This window comes from Carcharhinus amblyrhynchos, chromosome 13 (assembly GCF_965287045.1).
Source record: "Carcharhinus amblyrhynchos chromosome 13, sCarAmb.v2.hapA, whole genome shotgun sequence".
Classification (NCBI taxonomy): domain Eukaryota; kingdom Metazoa; phylum Chordata; class Chondrichthyes; order Carcharhiniformes; family Carcharhinidae; genus Carcharhinus; species Carcharhinus amblyrhynchos.
Genome location: NC_137336.1, coordinates 72,724,099 through 72,742,686, shown reverse-complemented (window position 1 = coordinate 72,742,686; position 18,588 = coordinate 72,724,099). Strand labels below are relative to the sequence as shown.

The window sequence follows — 18,588 nt, the reverse complement described above, 5'->3', positions numbered from 1 at the left end:
TGGTGACCCTGAAGTGGATGTGAAATACACTCTCACCAGTGGTTGGCCCCGGAGCACAATTTCATAGAACATAGAACACTACAGCACAAACAGGCCCTTTGGCCCACAAGATAAGCCGATCACATCCATACCTACCAAGCCATAGAACTATCTGTAACTCCCAATCCCATTAAATCCCACATACTCATCCAGAAGTCTTTTAAAAGACCCCAGTGAGTTCGCCTCTACCACCACTGACAGCAGCCGATTCCACTCACTCACCACCCTGAGTGAAAAACTTACCCCTAACATCTCCTCTGTACTTGCTTCCCAGCACCTTAAACCTGCGTCCTCTCGTCGTGACCATTTCAGCCCTGGGAAATAGCCTCCAAGAATCCACTCCATCTATACCTCTCAACATGTTATAAACCTCTATCAGGTCACGTCTCAACCTTCGTCTCTCCAGGGAGAAGAGTCCCAGCTCCCTCAACCTGTCTTCATAAGGCATGCCTCCCAATCCAGGCAACATCCTTGTAAATCTCCTCTGCACCCTCTCAATCGCCTCCACATCCTTCCTGTACTGAGGCGACCAGAATTGCACACAGTACTCCAAGTGGGGTCTGACAAGGGTCTTATAAAGTTGCAGCATTACCTCCCTACTCCTAAACTCAATCCCTCGATTAATAAACGCCAGTACATCATATGCCTTCTTGACCACCATTTCATGCTCACTTGCCAATTAACTGCCATCCTGGTGAAACATATTCTTTAAAAACTGGGAAGGATGAGTATCAAGAGCAGGATAGGCGGGGCTGTTTTCTTTAGACAAGGCTGAGGGGAGACCTGATTGAGGTAAGGGTATGAAAGATATAAAACATAAAACATAGAAAAACTACAGCACAAACAGGCCCTTCGGCCCACAAGTTGCACCAAGCATATCTCTACCTACTAGGCTTACCTATAACCCTCAATCTTACTAAGTCCAATGTACTCATCCAGAAGTCTCTTGAAAGACCCTATCGTAGCCGCCTCCACCACCACCACCGACGGCAGCTGATTACACGCGCCCACTACCCTCAGTGAAAAACTTACTCCTGACATCTCCTCTGTATCTACTCCCCAGCACCCTAAACCTGTGTCCTCTTGTGGCAGTTTCTGTGTGTGCAGGAAACCTTCCAACCTTTAAAAAGTATGTGGGTAAACACTTGAAATGTGATACAATCAAAGCTATAGACCAAGTGCTGGGAAGTGGGGGAGCGGGGACTGGGGGGGAGGAGGAATGCAGAGATATCGATGTTAAGACCGTGCCACAAGTATCCAAGCAGTAGTTTTGAACACAGATCTCAGTTCCCCAGACATCATCATTATTTTATTCAGCTCTGACACTCATCCCACCCTGATTCGAGTTTGAAGCTAAAATGTACAAGACTACCTGGCTAAATGGCCTGTCCACCAAACGTTAAAGCCGACAGGCCAAGTAATTCTATTCGAATGGCCACTTAATGGGCTAAGATGCCTGCTTGATCATCGACAGTCATTTTTCTGACTCTCACGTGCGCATCACCGGGAAAATTGCATGAATACTTGACATGGTGGGCCTACCCTAGCAATGTGAAGTTTTGCCCATCAACTATTCTTTAAAAAATAAAAGCAAATAACTACAGATGCTGGAATCTGAAACCAAAAGAGAAAATGCTGGAAAATCTCAGCAGGTCTGGCAGCATCTGTAAGGAGAGAGAAGAGCTGATGTTTTGAGTTCAGTTGATCCTTTGTCACAGCTTTAATAAAGGATCATCTGGGCGCGAAACGTCAGCTCTTTCCTCTCCTTGCAGATGCTACCAGGCCTGCTGAGATTTTCCAACTATTCTTTAAAGGTGGAGACAAATGAACCCTAGATTTCCTATTTTAGAACCATGGAAAACTTGCATTGCAAAATGAGGCCATTGAATCCAACATGTCTACACCAAGTCTTTACTGTGCGCCCTTTCTAGACCCCTCCTAATTTTGTACACCTCAATCAGGTAACCCCTCAGACTCCTCTGTTCTGAAAAAAACCTTAGCTGATCCAATCTCTCCTAATAACTGCAATTTTCAAGCTCTGGCCACATCCTTGTCAATCTTCTCTGCACTCACTCCAGAGCAATTATATCTTTCTTGTAATGTGGTAATCAGAACCATACACAAAATTGCAGCTGTAGCCTAACCATGTTTTATACAGATCCAACATTACATCCCTGCTTTCGTATTCAATACAATTAATTTCATGCTGCTTTCTTCCCTACTTTGTCTACCTGTCCTGTTACATTCAAGGACCTGTGGACATACACTCCAAGTTCTCTCACCTCCTCAACTCCTTTCAGTATCCTCCCATTTATTGAGTATCCCCTTGCTTTGCTTTCCCTCCCCAAATCCATCACCTCAGACTTTTCCAGATTGAATTCCATTTGCCACATTTCCAAACCACTGATACTATCCGGAATCAACAGCTATTTTCTTCACAGTCAACCATACAACCAAATTATGTGTCATCTGCATATTTTCCAATCATACTTCCTGGACTTAAGTCTAAATTATTAAAACAAACAAAAAGGGCCCCAACACTGAGCCCTGTGGAATGCCACTGGAAACCATTTTCTACTCACAAAAATATACATCAACAATTACTCTTTGTTTCCTGCCACTCGGCCAATTTTGGATCCAACTCGCCACTGCATCTCATGAATCTCACTTCTCTCTGAGCAATCTGTCATGTACGATCTTGTCAAATGCCTGACTGAAATCCACACAGACAACACTCACCGCACTACCCTCATCAATCCTCCTTATTACTTTCTCTCCTGACTGGAGATATTGATCTATTAAGATAAACTCCTCAGAACAATCTGATCGCAGTGGACTGGCCAAGCTGAACACTCCAAACCTCAGTACTGCATACCTGGTATCCAACCGCTGAAACTCAGTATTGAAAACTCATCAACTTCAAGACTCAATGCCCATCAAATCAATACCATCATAGTCAGGAACCCAAGGTACCAGCCAGTTAGAGCACACTATACTCAACCATGTTCCACACCATCATATTCATTAACATTTAGTATCAGAGCATCATATGATTAACCACATTTTATCATTCCAAAATCCTTATCCACAAACCACCACCAGCACTCAACATGTCCGTAATTGGAGACCCCATGATCACTATCCTCATCACTCCTACCCGTCATCACCCCCCACCCCACCCTGCATTCAGCCCTCATCCTCCAACCAACCACTCTTGCACAGCCTCCCTCCAAATATCCCCCCCCCAACACTCAGCCTTCCCCATCCACTCCCTTACTCCCCCCCAAACTCAGTGCTCCTAACCCTACGTCCCCACGAAACTCATGGGTTTACACTTGCTCACATCATGTTCTTATATTAACACATGGCACCCTCACACATTACTCCTCAATATTTCCATGTGTAGGCCTCCAATTCACAAACTCTCTCACATTCAGTTCCTCACCACTCAGTACCACTGTACTTATTGCCCCAGTGCACAGTGCGCCCCAATTTTACGGCCCAAATAGAGTGTACCAATGCTCAGTAACTCCTACACTATAATCTATGCCCATATAGGCAGTACCCCTAATGTAAACCCACCAGATCATGGTCAGTTCTACCCATAATTAGATCCCCTAGTTCTATACCCTCCACACACAGCACACCCAATACTTATGCCCTGACAATTAGTACCCTAGTTTCCGAACTTCTGCATTCATTACTCTGCATATTCAGTATCTCCACACCTTAAATACCCAGTTACATCAATCCATTGTTGTTATATATTTAAACAGTTGCATGATTGTTTTAAGAACCAGTGACATGATATTGATGATGACTTCATTCCTGTGTTTCACAGCGGAAGACTAAATTGAATCAGAGTTACACGATGATTGCATCTGTGCTACTGTACCGTGTGAGAATGCTGCAGAATTTGTTCTGAGGAGTGTCTACTAAAGCTCCAAATCATACTTCTAGTGTTAAGGACAACCAAATTCCAGAACATCGCATACAACCAAACAGAAATGGATATCCTTCTGATTGTACACAGTCAACATGAAAGTCAATGATTAATGAAGCATAGTACAGTGTCCACAGTATTACTGATCCTTTGCAATAACTTCTTGTCCTGACCACAAAAGCAAAAAGCGAGAGATGTGATATATTTCAGTGGTTGCATGATTGCTTTAAGAGCCTGTCTCAAGATTTAATGGTCATTGGGGTGTTTCACAGGCTCCAGTCTTAATTTAATGTTCTACTCTATACAGCAACAGCTCCTACAATACACATTATTATTTTGAATCTACGTGTGCAAACCACACTTTCTCTTTTTGTTTAAGACCCACATGGTCTAACATAGTTAGGGCATTACAATTGCCTACCCCTCCCCCCACCCCAGCCAATTTCAGTGACCTCATATTTAGTACCCCATTCCCTACATTCCCATGCTCACTTTGTCAGTTCCCCCATTCTATTACTCCACTTTCATCTGCTCATTTCTGGGTACTCCCAAAGGAAGGCCGGGGGGTGGGGGGGGGGGTCATCCTGAATGGGGTCTCAGAGAATGGGAGAGCAGGATCAGAGGGGCCGATGTCCAAAGGGGCAGAATCTGAGGGATCAGGGGCATGAAGCCTAAAGGAGCAAAAGGCAAGCAGGGCAATCGGAAGACAGCAGTTTGTGGGAGCAAGGGGCAGGGTGGAAAGGAAGGTATGGGATAGGCAGAGAGAGCAGGGTCTGAGTCAGGAAAGCTGAGGTTGGGTAGTGAGGTGGCATTGAGGGATGTGAGAGGTCATGTTCTGTGAGATTGTAACTGGTTTGGAAGATTAGGGGCTGGTGTTGGCAACTTCTGGTACATGTGAGTGTGGCTGAGAGGTATGTTCAGGAAGCAGAGGTGGGAGTGTGGTAGGCTTTGAGGTGAGAGAGGCAGAGTACTGAAAGAAAGTGGCAGGGATGCGTGGGGAGTAGCAATAATAGGAAAACAGATTATTACTTGAATGGGTGTAAACAGAGAGGTGGATACTCAGCGAGACCTTGAAATCCTCATGGGTCAGTCTCAGAAAGTAAGCACGCAGGTACAGTAGGCAAATGGCATGCAAATATTAAGAGGATTTGAGTATAGGGATAGGGGTGTTTTGCTGCAATTGTATAAGGCATTTGTGAGGCCACACCTGAAGTGTTGTGTTCTATTTTGATGTCCTTATCTGAGGAAGGATGTCCTTGCTATAGAGTGAGTACAGCAAAGGTTTATCAGGTTGATTCCTGGAATGGCAGGTCTGTCATCAGAGGAGAGACTAAATTGGTTAGGATTATATTCACTGGAGTTTTGAAGAGAGGGAATCTCATAGAAACGTATAAAATTCTAACAGGGTTAGACAGCGTAGATTCAGCAAGAATGTTCCCAATGGTGGGTGAATCCAGAACTAGGGGTCATAGTTTGAGGATAAGGGGTAAACCTTTTAGGATCAAGGTGAGGAGAAATTTCTTCACCCAGAGGGTGGTGAATGTGTTGAATTCACTAACATTGAAATTATTCAACTTTTGGCCTCAACCACATTCTAAGAGAAATTAGATCTCGCTCTTGAGGCTAAAAGGATCAATGGGTAAGGGGAAGGGCGGAGGGGTGGAAAGTTGGGTGTAGGGTATTGAATTTGATGATCAACCATGATCAAAATGAATGGCAGAGCAGGCTCCAACGGCCAAATGGCCTACTCCTGGTTCTAGTTTCTATGCATGAGACAAGTTTGTTTAAGCGAAGAGTGCCTTGGCCCTCTGCTCTCAGGACCCTGCCCCTCGCTCCCTTGAACCCCATGCCTCCTCTCCATCTCTCCCTCTGAAACCTGCTATCCCCACACTGAAGACATCCAGACCTCGCTGGATGGGCAGTGGGACCTGGACGTTTTGCTCTCCGACACCAGCCAGACTGTAGCAGTGCCATATTGGTCACTGGAGTTGGGAAATGCAGCACTCCCCTCTAGCCCGTTAACAGTGAAAAGGGCAGTTGGATTGGAGGGGAGAGACACAAAGCCAGTTTTTCAATGAAGGGTCAATGCTGGGCCAGAGAGTAAGGGCCGAGGAAGAGGGAAGAGATGGCAGGGGGCAGAGGGAGGAGGTGGAGTCTGCAAAGTGGAGATTCAGGAGGCCAGTGAGTGAATGAACCAAGGTCTGGGATGACAGGATGGTTGGGCAGTCTCCAGGAGGCATGAAGTATCAGCAAGGAGAGAGAACACAGATTGGTTACACAGTCGGCACACTTTGATGGATCTATTAACAATTTACTACAACAAGAATGGCACCTGCCACTCCTACAGACAATGCAGTGAAATGTAGATTACAGAGCACTGTGCCACCTCCCGCATACTGCCCCGGAACAACTCTCTGCTGGACAGCACTGCTTCCAGACCCAAGGCTCAGATCTAGGGAGACTCTGAAGCACCTCCGCCTCTTTCTCTCCCCCAGACACCCTGCTCCGCCACACCGCCGGGGTCCAGCTTAGGACAATCCCAAAACCCTTCGTGACCAAGCATTCTGGTCAGCAGTCCCCATATTCCTCAGTTGGTTTGGTCTCAGTTACTGTTTGATCATCGCTCCAACATGGAGCTTTGGGACGTTGCACTAGGTTAAAAATCACTAAATAAATGTAAGTGGGTGTTGTGGGGTCAGCTCAGCCATCAAGCCAGGCACCAGCTCGGGCTCACTGGCTGATCAGTCAATCAGCAACTGACTGCTGAGGAAGCTCAGGGAGTATTTCCCAACGTCAATCCGGTCTACACAGCCGGGAAATCTGCATCAGGCTCCTGTTTCAGTTCCAGTTCTTTTCCATCCTGGGGGGGCACTGTGGGGCAGTCAGGGGGCACTGCTGCCACGCTCATCGGGGTATCCAAGTGGCTCTTGCTCTTGTGAGCATTCACATTGTCCTTCTTCTCAAATTTCTTTCCACAGATGTCGCAGGAGAACTGGTAACCTGACTCTGCATCGTGCTTCTTCATGTGCCAGTTTAGCGAAGCCTTCTGTCGGCAGGTGAATCCACAGATCTCACACCTGGACAGAGAGAAAGACACAGAGTGTGTTGTGTGGGACGGCCAATAACACTGTGCGTGACAAAGAGTGGTTGAGAACAGCCTAGCGGGGGGCGGGGGAGGAGGACAGAGCGCCGAAGCAGGGTGGGCGGGGGCGTGGGAGAGCACACCAAGGTGCACGGCGAGGGGCATAGGAGAGCACACCGAAGTGGGGGGGGCGCAGCCGGGAGAGTGTGCCGACGCGGGCAAGGCGGCGGAGAGCGTGTCAAGGTGAGGGGCGCAGGAGACTATGCCGAGACGGGGGGCTCTGGAGAGCACAGACACGAGGGCAAGCGAGCATGGGGGGTGCGGGGGGTGCGTTCAGGATGTGGAGGAGTTGAGAGCTGGCTGTGAGAGGAATTAAGGACTAGTGTAATGAGGGAATTAAGAGCTGGCGTGTGGGGGGGGAGAAGCAGAGGGAGATAGAGCTGGTGCGGCGGACAGTTATCCTGTGGCGTACTTACTGCAGTGGTTTCTCTCCAGTGTGGATCCTCCGGTGTATGATTAAATTACTTGTTGTTCGGAAAGCTCGGGCACAAAACTCACAAATATAATCCCGTTTGTCTGTAGGTAAAATCAAAATCACTGGAGTCAGTTACAGCACACAGAAGAATCCAAAGAGAGTCAGCTGGGAGTATTGGAGAGCAATAGTCTGGGGAATGGCAGGGGAAGATGGGTAACAGAGTGGGAGAACGAGACTGCGAAGGAGAAAAAAAGAGGGCTCAGTTACTCAGGTGATTTCACTCCCAGTGTGAGGGTGTGTTTACTCGGGTGATTTCTCTCCCAGTGCGTGGGTGTGTTTACTCAGGTGATTTCATTCCCAGTGTGAGGGTGTGTTTACTCGGGTGGTTTCACTTACCGCTGTGCAGCTTCTCATGTTCTTTCAGATGCTTCTTGAAATTGAAGGAGCGCCCGCATGAAGGATGGGAACAGGCAAAAGTTTTCTGTAGCAAATGCTGGTACTTCATGTGGTGCTGAGGATGAGACAGAGAGTAAATGGGAGGTAGTGTGACACAAGGCCCCTGAGACAGAGACAGACAGCAAGGTAGGATAAGAGGAAGTCTGTAGGTGGGCAGGGTCCAACTGGACCCTCATCACCAACTTCGATATCCAAATTCCTAATAACACCAAGATCTCTCACACTGGCCTGTCCCAGTGGGACGACGCTAGAGGTCCAAGTGACACAGACCTGAAAGACATCTGGCTAAAACTCTCCTTCACAATGGAATGCCTATTTCCCATGTTATTTCTCTATGTCATCTCCTTAAATACAACCGCACTCCCTTCCCACCTTCACGCCCAACAACATGTCTGAGGAACTCAGAGACAGGGACATTGTCACTCAGATCCCAATCCTGCGACCGGATGCCTCTGCCGCGTCTCTCCGGTCCACAAGCCCACTTGGTCACATGCCCTCTTAAACCACCATCCTCCAACCTTCACTTCCTTTGCCCTGATTTTTCTTCATTTTCACTTCCAGCTCTCCTGCCTGAGCTTACCTGACTCAAGAGACTCACCCCTTGCATCTCTGACCCTAACCTCATCAAGCTGCTAGCCATAAAAGGTTTGATGTCTAACTTTTTTCAAAATTTTATCCTGTTTTAAAACAACAACACTTCTGGAGCAGAAAAGATTTAAGATGAGATGTGACAGGGCATTTTAAAGTCACAGGCAGATCTGATGAGGTAAATAAGAGGAAGTGTTTTCAGTGACAGAGGGAAGCCAAGGGTAAAGGTGACTGTGTCAGGGGCAACTTGAAGAAGCACTTTTTTATTTTGAAAAACGTGGCAGTTTGCTGTGACCTAGAATGAAATGGTCAGGAAAATTGTAGAAGCAGATTTAGTAATAACTGCTTCAGTTGAATAAGATGCTTAAAGGAAAAACAGACAGAAGTCAGATGAGAGAGTGTGCAGATGTGATGGGCAAAATAGCTTCCGTCCAATTTTAAGACTGTAAAAGACTCTGGGATAGTCTAATTGAGATTTTTAAAAATTCAGTTACAGGCGAGGTCAGCATTGCCAATCCCAAATTGCCCCTTGACAACATGGTGGTGAGCTGCCTTCTTGAACTGTTGCAGTTCCTGAGGTTTAGGTACTGTTAGTGTTGTTAGAGAGGGAATTCCAGGATTTTGATCCATTGATTCCCTGAATCTGACTGAGTAGGGTTCCATTCGTAGACATGCAGGGTAGAATAGGTGAAGGGTGAGGCGGCGGCGCGGGCTCGTTGGGCCGAAGGGCCTGTTTCCCGTGCTGGGTTGTTCTTTGTCAGTGAAGGAACAGTGATATATTTCCAAATCAGGATGGTGAGTGACCTGGAGAAGAACCTCCAAGTGTGGTTTTCCCAGGTATCTGCTGCTCTTGTCCTTCTAGATGGTAGTGGCTGTGGATTTGAAAGCTGCTGTCTAAGGGATCTTGGTGAGTTTCTGCAGTACATTTTGTAGATGGTACACATGGCTGGTGGAGGAAGTGAATGTCTGTGGAAGGGGTAACAATCAAGCAGACTGCTTTGTCCTGGACAATATCGAACATCATGAGTGTTGCTGGAGCAGCACTCTTCCGGGTAAGTGGGGGGTATTCCAATACACCTCTGATTTGTGCCTTGTAGATGGTGGGCAGACTTTGGGGAGATCAGCCGCAGGATTTCTGGATGCTTGAAATAAAGAAAAGGTCTTGTAGGGTTGAGACAGAAGAGATTTTCCCTTTTGGGCATCACTTTAAAATCAGAGCTGGCCTGTTTATAGGTGATGGCAGGAAACACACCAAGAGCAGATAAAATCTGGAACTCTGTCCGAAAAAGTTCTGTGGCTAACAAAATATTTCAAAATACTGACTGGCCTTTTATTATAAGGCCAGAGATTGTGGATCGTGCAAGGGCGGGAAAGTGAGGCTAAGATCCAAATTAGCTTTGTTCAAATTAAATTGTGGAACAGGTTTGGGGGGGCTGAATGGCCTCCTTATTTTGGCTGCTTGAATGTCTGCGGTCAGCGATTGGAGCTGAAAATGTTCTCCAGGTTTGTGAGTCCCACCTACCTTCAGGTATTGCCGATTGGAGACAATCTTCCCACAGCCCTCAAACTCGCAGCGAAGAATCTCCTTCGGAGCTTTCTTCCTGCAAGAAATATACACCAGTCAAGAATATGGTAGAATTCTTTATAGAAACATAGAAGATCGGACAGGAGGCGGCCATTTGGCCCTTCAAGCCTGCATCGCCATACAATCATGGCTGATCATCCAACTCAACAGCCTAATCCTGCTTTTTCCCCATAACCTTTGATCCCATTCATCCCAAGTGCTATATCCAGCTGCCTCTTGAATACATTCAATGTTTTGCATCAACTACTTTCTGTGGTAAGTAATTCCACAGGCTCACCACCCTGGGTGAAGAAATTTCTCCACCTCTGTCCTAAATGGTCTACCCTGAATCCTCAGACTGTGACCCCGGGTTCCGGACTCCCTCACCAACAGGAACGTCCTGCCTGCATCTACTCCGTCTAGTCCTGTTAGAATCCATTTAAACTCCAGCGAAAACAATTCTAACTAAGTCAAATCTCACATACATCTCCAGAATCAGCCTGGAAACCTTCGCTGCATTGCCTCAAGAGCAAGAACATCCTTTCTCAGAAAAGGAGACCAATACTGCACACAATACTTGAGGCCTTGTATAATTGCAACAACACATCCCTGCTCCTGTACTCAAAACCTCTCACAATGAAGGCCAACATGCCATTTGCCTTCTTTACTGCCTGCTGCACCTGTATGCTTACCTTCAGTGACTGGTGCACAAGGACACCCAGGTCTCACTACACACTCCTGTCTCCCAATTTATAGCCAGTTAGTAATCTGCCTTCTTGGTTCTGCTTCCAAAGTGAATAACCTCACATTTATCCAGGTTATGCTGTCTCCCATTGATTTGCCCACTCACCCAATCTGTTCAGATCATTCTAAAGGATCTCTGCATCCTTGTCACAGTTCGCCCTCCCACCCAACTTGGTATCATCTGCAAACTTTGAGATGTTACATTTTGTTCCCTCATCCAAATCATTCATACACATTGTGAATAACTGGAATCCCAGCACTGATCCCTATGGCACCTCATTGGTTACTTACTGCCTGCCAATTTAAAAAGCACCCATTAATTCCTACTCCTTGTATCCTCTCTGCCAACCAGTTTTCTATCCATCTCAATATACTTCCACAATCCCATGAGCTTTAATCATGCATGATAACCTGTTGTGCAGGATTGGACTTTGTCAAATGCTTTCTGAAAATCCAAATATACCACATCTACTGGCTCTTCCTTGTCAACTCTAATTAGTTACATCTTCAAGGTGGATAATGACATATTATCATACATATATAAAGTGGTTAGCACTGCTGCCTTACAGCGCCAGGAACCCAGATTAAATTCCAGCCTCGGGGAGTTTGCACATTCTCCCCGTGTCTACAGGGCTTCTGTCGGGTGCTCTGGTTTCCTCCCACAGTCTAAAATGTGCAGGTTAGGTTGATTGGCTATGCTAAATTGATCTTAATGTCAGGGAATTAGCAGAGTAAACGACGATTATGGGTATAGGACCTTGGTGGGAATGTGATTGGTTCAGACTCGATAAGCCACATTCTGTACTATAGGGATTCTATGATTCTACATAGTTGATTCTGAGACCAGGGTCCTGAATCTCAATAAAGCTAACTACAATGGTATGAGGCATGAATTGGCTATGATGGACTGGGAAAACGTTACTGAAAGGAAAGATAATGGACAGGCAATGACAGGCATTCAAGGAATGAATAGGTGAACTCCAGAATTTGTTTATTCCTGTCTGGTGCAAGAATGGTAAAGGAACTGTGGTCAACCACAGATTACAATGGAAATTAGAGATAGTATCAGATTCAAAGCAAAAGCATACAATTTGGCAAGAAAAAGCAATAGACCTGAGGATTGGGAACAGTTTAAAATTCAACAAGATGGACCAAGGGATTGACTAAGAAGGGGAAAACAGAGTTTAAAAGTGACCTAGTGGAGAACATAAAAATTCTTATAGATGTGGAGAGAGATAAAGATCGACAAAAAAAAAGAGTATAGGTCCATCACAGTCAGAAACAGGAAATTCATAACAGAGGAACAAAATTTGTACTTTACTTCTGTCTTCACAAAGGAAGACATGAATAATGCACTGGAAATTCTGAGAGACACAAGTTTAGAGAAGAGTTGAAGGAAATCAGTCTTAGTAGAGAAATGATTTTGGGGAAATTAATGGGGTTGAATGGCAGATAAATCTTCAGGGCCCGATAATCTTCATTCCAGAGTACTTAAGGAAGTGGTCTTAGAAATAGCACATCCATTGGTGTTTATTTTCCAAAATGCTTTGGACTCTGGAATGATTTCTATGTGATTGGAGGGTGGCTAATGTAAACCTCCTATTCAAAAAGGGAGGTAGAGAGAAAACTGGGAACTAGGAGTGAATGTGAAAATGGAGTGAAACTGACCTGATTTTTTTCATGGGAATCTGAGATTCTTCATTCTGCTCCCTGCGGCTTCGCCTGAAAGAGAGAAAATGATCAAATGTGGCTCTGCAGGAGGGAGAGAGAAGGAGAAACAGACAGACGGAGAGAATTGCAGAGAACATGAGAGACAGACTGACTGAGGGGGAATCTGGATTGTGAGACTGGAGGGGAAATGGAGTGGGGAGACAGCCAGGCTATGGGGAAGATTTGGACATGCAGGTTCAGGCACATGGCAGACACCAGGGAAGCAGGGGAGGGAGTATATTGAGTGAGGGAATAATTGTGGGGACTGTAGGGTAGTCTAGGAGGGGGAACAAAGAGACTGGGGACAGGAGATAGGGGGATTGTTTAGAGGAGATACCGGGGGAGGGGAATGCCGGGGCCAGGGCCAGAGGGAGGGGATGTTGAGCCAGGTTCAGGCCAGAGCCAAGGGGGAGAGGTGAGGGGCCAGAGGCAGTGGACCGAGGCCAGGGATGGGCAGCGTGCAGAGAGGGAGAACAAATAGAGAGTATACACCATCTGTAATCAACAAACCATCCCTCCTTCCCCCACCAACCCCCTTGAACCCCTTTACATCACCTGCCCTTTCTTGGTACAGATTTAGGCCGAGGTGTTTTCTGATTCTTCTTCGGCTCCTTTGGTGCTCTTCCTCGTAATCGAGGCTGCAGCTTGCGCTTGATCCTCTCTGAGCTGTGCCAAAATAGAGAGGCAGACAAGGTAGGATTAATCCTGCAGCAGTACCAATCCTGAGCATCCACCCCTACCAATCCACTTACTATACACTATATACTGCCCCCCCCAAAGAAATCCCTCCCTTCACCAAATCACTCCTCTTCCCCCCGACTCCCACATACTCAAACCTGCCCCTTGTGGCCTAACCTCCCGCAATACATAACATCTTTGAATTCTGTGAAGTTCCTAAAACAGTGGGCTGATTGATTAAATAGACAAACAAATTGTGGTAAAATGCAGAAACAATTCAAAATATTCAACAAAAATACATTGCACTCAAATGAAAACTAAGAAAATATCAATCCAAATGCAAGCAGATACTCATTAAATGGGAGGATACTGAGAGAAGTTGAGGAAGTGAGAGAACTTGGACTGCATGTCCATAGCTCCTTGAAGGTGGCAGGGCAGGTGGACAAGATGGTGAAGAAAATACATGGAATGCTTTCCTTTTATTGGGCGAGGTATTGAACAAAAGCAGAGATGTAATACTTATTGAATAAACTATAACTGGAGTTTTGTGTAGAGTTCTGGTTACCACAGGAAGGACATAATTGCTCTGGACAGACTGCAGAGATTTTTCACAAGAATGCTGGGGCCTCAGCTATTTACCATTTATATAGATGATCTGGAGGAGGGAACCGAGTGCAGGGTGTCGAAATTTGCTGATGACACCAAGATTGGGGGAACGGCAAATTGTGCGGAGGGTGTGGAGAGTCTGCAGAAGGATCTAGATAGGCTGGGCGAATGGGCCAGGAAATGGCAAATGGAATTTAATGTTGGCAAGTGTGAGGTGGTCCACTTTGGTAGGAAGAATGGTAGGAAGGACTATTACTTACGTGGCGAAAAACTGCAGCAGGCGACGGTGCAGAGGGACCTCGGGGTCCTTGTGCATGAGTCGCAAAAACCCAGCTTGCAGGTGCAGCAGGTGGTCAGGAAGGCGAATGGGATGCTGGCCTTCATAGCGAGGGGAATTGAATATAAAAGTAGGGAGGTCTTGCTGCAGCTGTATAGGGCATTGGTGAGGCCGCAGCTGGAGTACTGTGTGCAGTTTTGGGCGCCGCACCTGCGCAAGGATATTTTGGCCCTGGAGGGAGTGCAGAGGAGGTTTACTAGGCTGATACCGGAGTTGAGGGGATTGAGCTATGAGGAGAGGCTGAATAAACTAGGCTTGTACTCGTTAGAGTTTAGAAGAATGAGGGGAGATCTCATTGAGACGTATAAGATGATGAATGGGATGGATAGGATAGAGGTGGAGAGACTCTTCCCGCTCAAAAAAGACAGTAGGACTAGGGGGCACAGCCTCAAGATAAAGGGGAGGCGGTTTAGAACGGAGTTGAGGAGGAACTTCTTCACTCAAAGGGTGGTGAATCTCTGGAATTCTCTGCCCGTTGAAGTGGTGGAGGCTGCCTCGCTAAATATTTTTAAGAAGCGGGTTGATGGGTTTTTGATAAGAGAAGGGATTGAGGGTTATGGGGAGAGGGCGGGAAAGTGGAACTGAGCCACGACAGATCAGCCATGATCTTATTGAATGGCGGGGCAGGCTCGAAGGGCTAGATGGCCTACTCCTGCTCCTATTTCTTATGTTCTTATGTTCTTATGAATGTGACCAGGGCTTGAAAATTGCAGCTATGAAGAGAGATTGGATAGACACGGGCTGTTTCCCTCGGAAAAGTGGAGGCTGAGGGGTGACGTCATGTGGGTGTGCAAAATTATGAGGCATCTGGAATCATAGAATCCCTATAGTAGAGAAGGAGACCATCGAGGCTGCACCCACAACAATCCGACCATATCCCATAACCCCACACATTCACTCCGCTAACCGCCCCCCCCCCCCCCGAAACGAGGGTCAATTTAGCACAGCCAATCAACCTAACTCAAGATTGAGTTGACCCTTGGCTGAGGGTCAATTACTAAATTTAAGTTGATTGGTAGAAGGATTAGAGGAAATATGATCTGAGTGTCCTAGTGCACAAATTTGGAGGCAAACTGCTACACCTTCCAAACGTGTCTGCAGCACTCGCCCCCTCCTCAACACGTGGGTATATGCGCTCGCCGCAGCAACACATACTCTTCCCAAATCACACTCATGCATGCCCCCCAATGCGCATGCACAACCACCCCCCTCAACACGCACACGCGCAACCACCCCCCCAAAGTGCACGCGCGCAACTGCGCCCCCCCCATGCGCACAACCGCCCCCCCCAATGCGCACGCACACAGCCACCCCCCTCAACGCTCATGCATACACCCAGAGTATAGCGCACATATATCCCCAGAAGATAACACACTGTCTGCCAAGAACATACACTATATATGCTCAATATATGCATACAACCGACATACACTCACGCACATTCCCTTCCAACACAATGCTACCACTCCATCTCCCTCCCCCGAGTCCAACAATGGCTGCCCCTCATCTCCTCTCTCACCACACAGTATCTGCTCTCATTGATGTGAACGCACCCATCTGATGAAGGGCTGTAATTCCGATCCTTCAGATCATCTGCGTAACTCAGGTCATCATCTGTTGATTCCTCACTTCCCTTGATGGTGGCCTCGTCACTGGTTGAAAGAAAACAGCAAGGTGAAAAGCTCACTCAAGAGCAATAGCTACCCCAGAGCTAACAAAGAACTGGTTGGGAGCGCTAGGAATTGAGAGGGGTGGAGGCTGGATGGGGATGAGATGGGATGCCTGTTTTGAGGATCAGCATGAACACTGTCCAGAAGGAGGGAATGGGCAGCAGGACAGGAGAATGGCAGACTCTGAGACATCAAGGGGTTTTGGGGGAGGGGGTGACTCTGGGACATAGAGGGGTTTACAGGCACTCCAAAGACAAGGGACACTGTGGGACACATGGGAAAGGGGGGCACTCTCTCCGACAAAGGAAGGGGTGGTGGATGCTTTGGTTGAAGCGGGGAGGGAGCTGTCCCAGGGAGGGGTAGGAGAGATCACATGCTCTGAGACACAGTGAGAGGTTCTGGGACATGGTACCAGGGGTAGGGTGGGGGATATTGTTCTGTAACATAAGTTGGGAACTCCAGGAATGGGGAGGGTGGAGGCTGGATGGGGATGAGATGGAATGCTTGTTTTGAGGATCAGCATGAACACAGTCCAGATGTAGGAGATCTGGGATGTCAGAAGCCTGAGATCCCCGAATGGGGCTGGCAGAGAGATAGGGTAGGAAACTGCCCTCGATACAAGGGTTTGACACAAGGTTGGCCTGCGGGTGGAAAAGGGGACAGTTAGTGAGCAGTGGAGGGGGCGGGGGGGGGGCGGTGGTGGGTGCGGTGTGTGTGTGTGTGTGCAGGGTTGAAGGGGCGCAAGTGTGAGGCTAGCCAAGCCCAGGTGATGACAGTGTGGGTGAGGCAGACTCAGCCTCAGCAGAGTCAACTGAGTGGAGGGGGGAAGCTAGCGTGGGATACCTCAGAGTGGGGTGACAGGAAGTCCAGGGAATGGAGTGGTATGGGGAGCTCATCAAGGGGAAGAAAACAGCAAAAGGAATAAAAATCCTGCAAGTAGCCACCAGGCTCAAGAACATTCTGGATCTCACCTTTCAATACAAACTTCCAGCTCACCATCGTTCCTGACAGCAGTATCAACAGCTGGTGATTCACAAACTGAAACAAAGGAGAGAAAGAATCAGAGACTGTTTCTCAGGATACAGCCTGTTCAAACCTTTGTGTGATGGTAGTTGAAATGCTACTCATTATAAAAAACAAATCATATCCCACATCCATCAACGCAGGTTAAAATGTGACTGTTACCTGGCATGGGGAATAGATTGGGCCAGGTGGACAAGTAGGTAAACACTTGAGTTTATATCGTATTGAATTAACAATTCACATTTAGAATTATAATTATATAAACAATGGAGAAAGGAACAAGCCAACAAAATTACCCCTAAACTGGAAGTGGGCCAACTTCACTGAGATGAGAAGTCTCATCAAAGTCAACTAAACCTAAGACTGACAGGAAAAATGGACTGAAGATTAAACGAGGGATCTTTGAGGATATTTCAGGTACAGGTTTGGTATATCCCAATGAGGGCAAAATGTGGGGAAATCAAAACCAAAGTTTCCTGGAAGGAGAGGGTAGTAGAGAATACAATGAAACATAAAGAGGTAAATGGAAAATGAAAGGGCAGAAAGTCTTGGGAGAACTGACTATACTTCAAAGTGGATATAATCACCAGGTCTGGATGACTTGCACCCCCTGGTTGTTAAACAAAGACAGTAGAAAGACTTGTAATTATCTTCCCTCAATACACAGGGAGAGGGATCATGCCAGAGGGTTGGAGGGTGTCAAATTAAACACACTTGTCAAAGGGTGCAAGGGCAGTCTTCGTAATTACAGGTCAGCCCATTTCATATCAGTGGTGGGTAAGGTTTTAGAAACAATAACTGAAACAAAATAAATCAACTAGACATTCGGAACAGTGAGAGTTAATGGAGGAAGGCCAGCATGAATTGACAAAAGGCAGACAAAAGACAAGTTTAAAAGATCAGTGGTGTATGAGGGAGCAGTGGATATTGAGACGGACCTTGACTGTCAGTCTGACAGGCTGCTGTCGGAAATATATACAAAAATATGCAACACAGAACAAATCACTGTAAAAAAAAAATCAAAGCTAAATGCTCTTTTTCTGAATGCACAAAACATTTGCAACAAAATAGATGAATTAAAGTCATAGAGGTTTACAGCATGCCACTAAGCTATTCCCATTGCCCGCATTTGGCCCATATTCCTCTCTACCCATCCTACCCACGTATCTGTCAAAATGCTTCTTAAAAAACAAAATTGTACCTGCCTCTACTACTACTTCCAGCAGCTCATTCCAGACACTCACCACCCTATGTGTGAAAAAATTGCCCCTCTGGACCATTTTGTCCCTCTCACCTTAAAGAACAAAGAACAAAAGAACAAAAACAGCCTGGGAAACAGGCCCTTCGGCCCTATGGCCTCCAGTTTTAGACTCTCCTGCCTTTGGGAAAAGACATCAACTATCTACTTTATCTATGCCCCTTATTATTTTATAGACCTCTATAAGATCATCCCAAAGCCTCCTACACTCCAGGAAAAAAGTCCCCTGTCTATGCAGCCTCTCCTTATAACTCTAACCATCAAGTTCCAGTGGTATTCTAGTAAATCTTTTTTGCATTCTTTCAAGTTTAATATGATCCTTTCTATATAGAGTGACCAGAATTATACACAGTATTCCATGTGTGGCCTTCCAATTCTTGTAAACGTCCCAACTCCTGCATTTAATGTTCTGACC

General features: G+C 46.5%; 1 protein-coding gene across 2 annotated transcripts in view; it reads right to left on the bottom strand.

The window, feature by feature from the left end:
* Positions 1–4,999: 4,999 nt before the first annotated feature.
* The window catches only part of LOC145351980 (zinc finger protein 692-like), a 32,631-nt gene continuing 19,042 nt past the window's right edge, over positions 5,000–18,588 (bottom strand). For both annotated transcript variants that reach the window (XM_080201827.1, XM_080201828.1), the window contains exons 5-12: positions 16,864–16,930; positions 15,776–15,874; positions 13,157–13,267; positions 12,560–12,613; positions 10,106–10,184; positions 7,936–8,050; positions 7,541–7,640; positions 5,000–7,059 (exon numbers count right to left, since the gene is read on the bottom strand). In XM_080201827.1, coding sequence (XP_080057953.1) covers positions 6,786–7,059; positions 7,541–7,640; positions 7,936–8,050; positions 10,106–10,184; positions 12,560–12,613; positions 13,157–13,267; positions 15,776–15,874; positions 16,864–16,930 — 899 coding nt within the window. In that variant the 3' untranslated portion in view covers positions 5,000–6,785. The remainder of the gene's footprint in view (positions 7,060–7,540; positions 7,641–7,935; positions 8,051–10,105; positions 10,185–12,559; positions 12,614–13,156; positions 13,268–15,775; positions 15,875–16,863; positions 16,931–18,588) is intronic.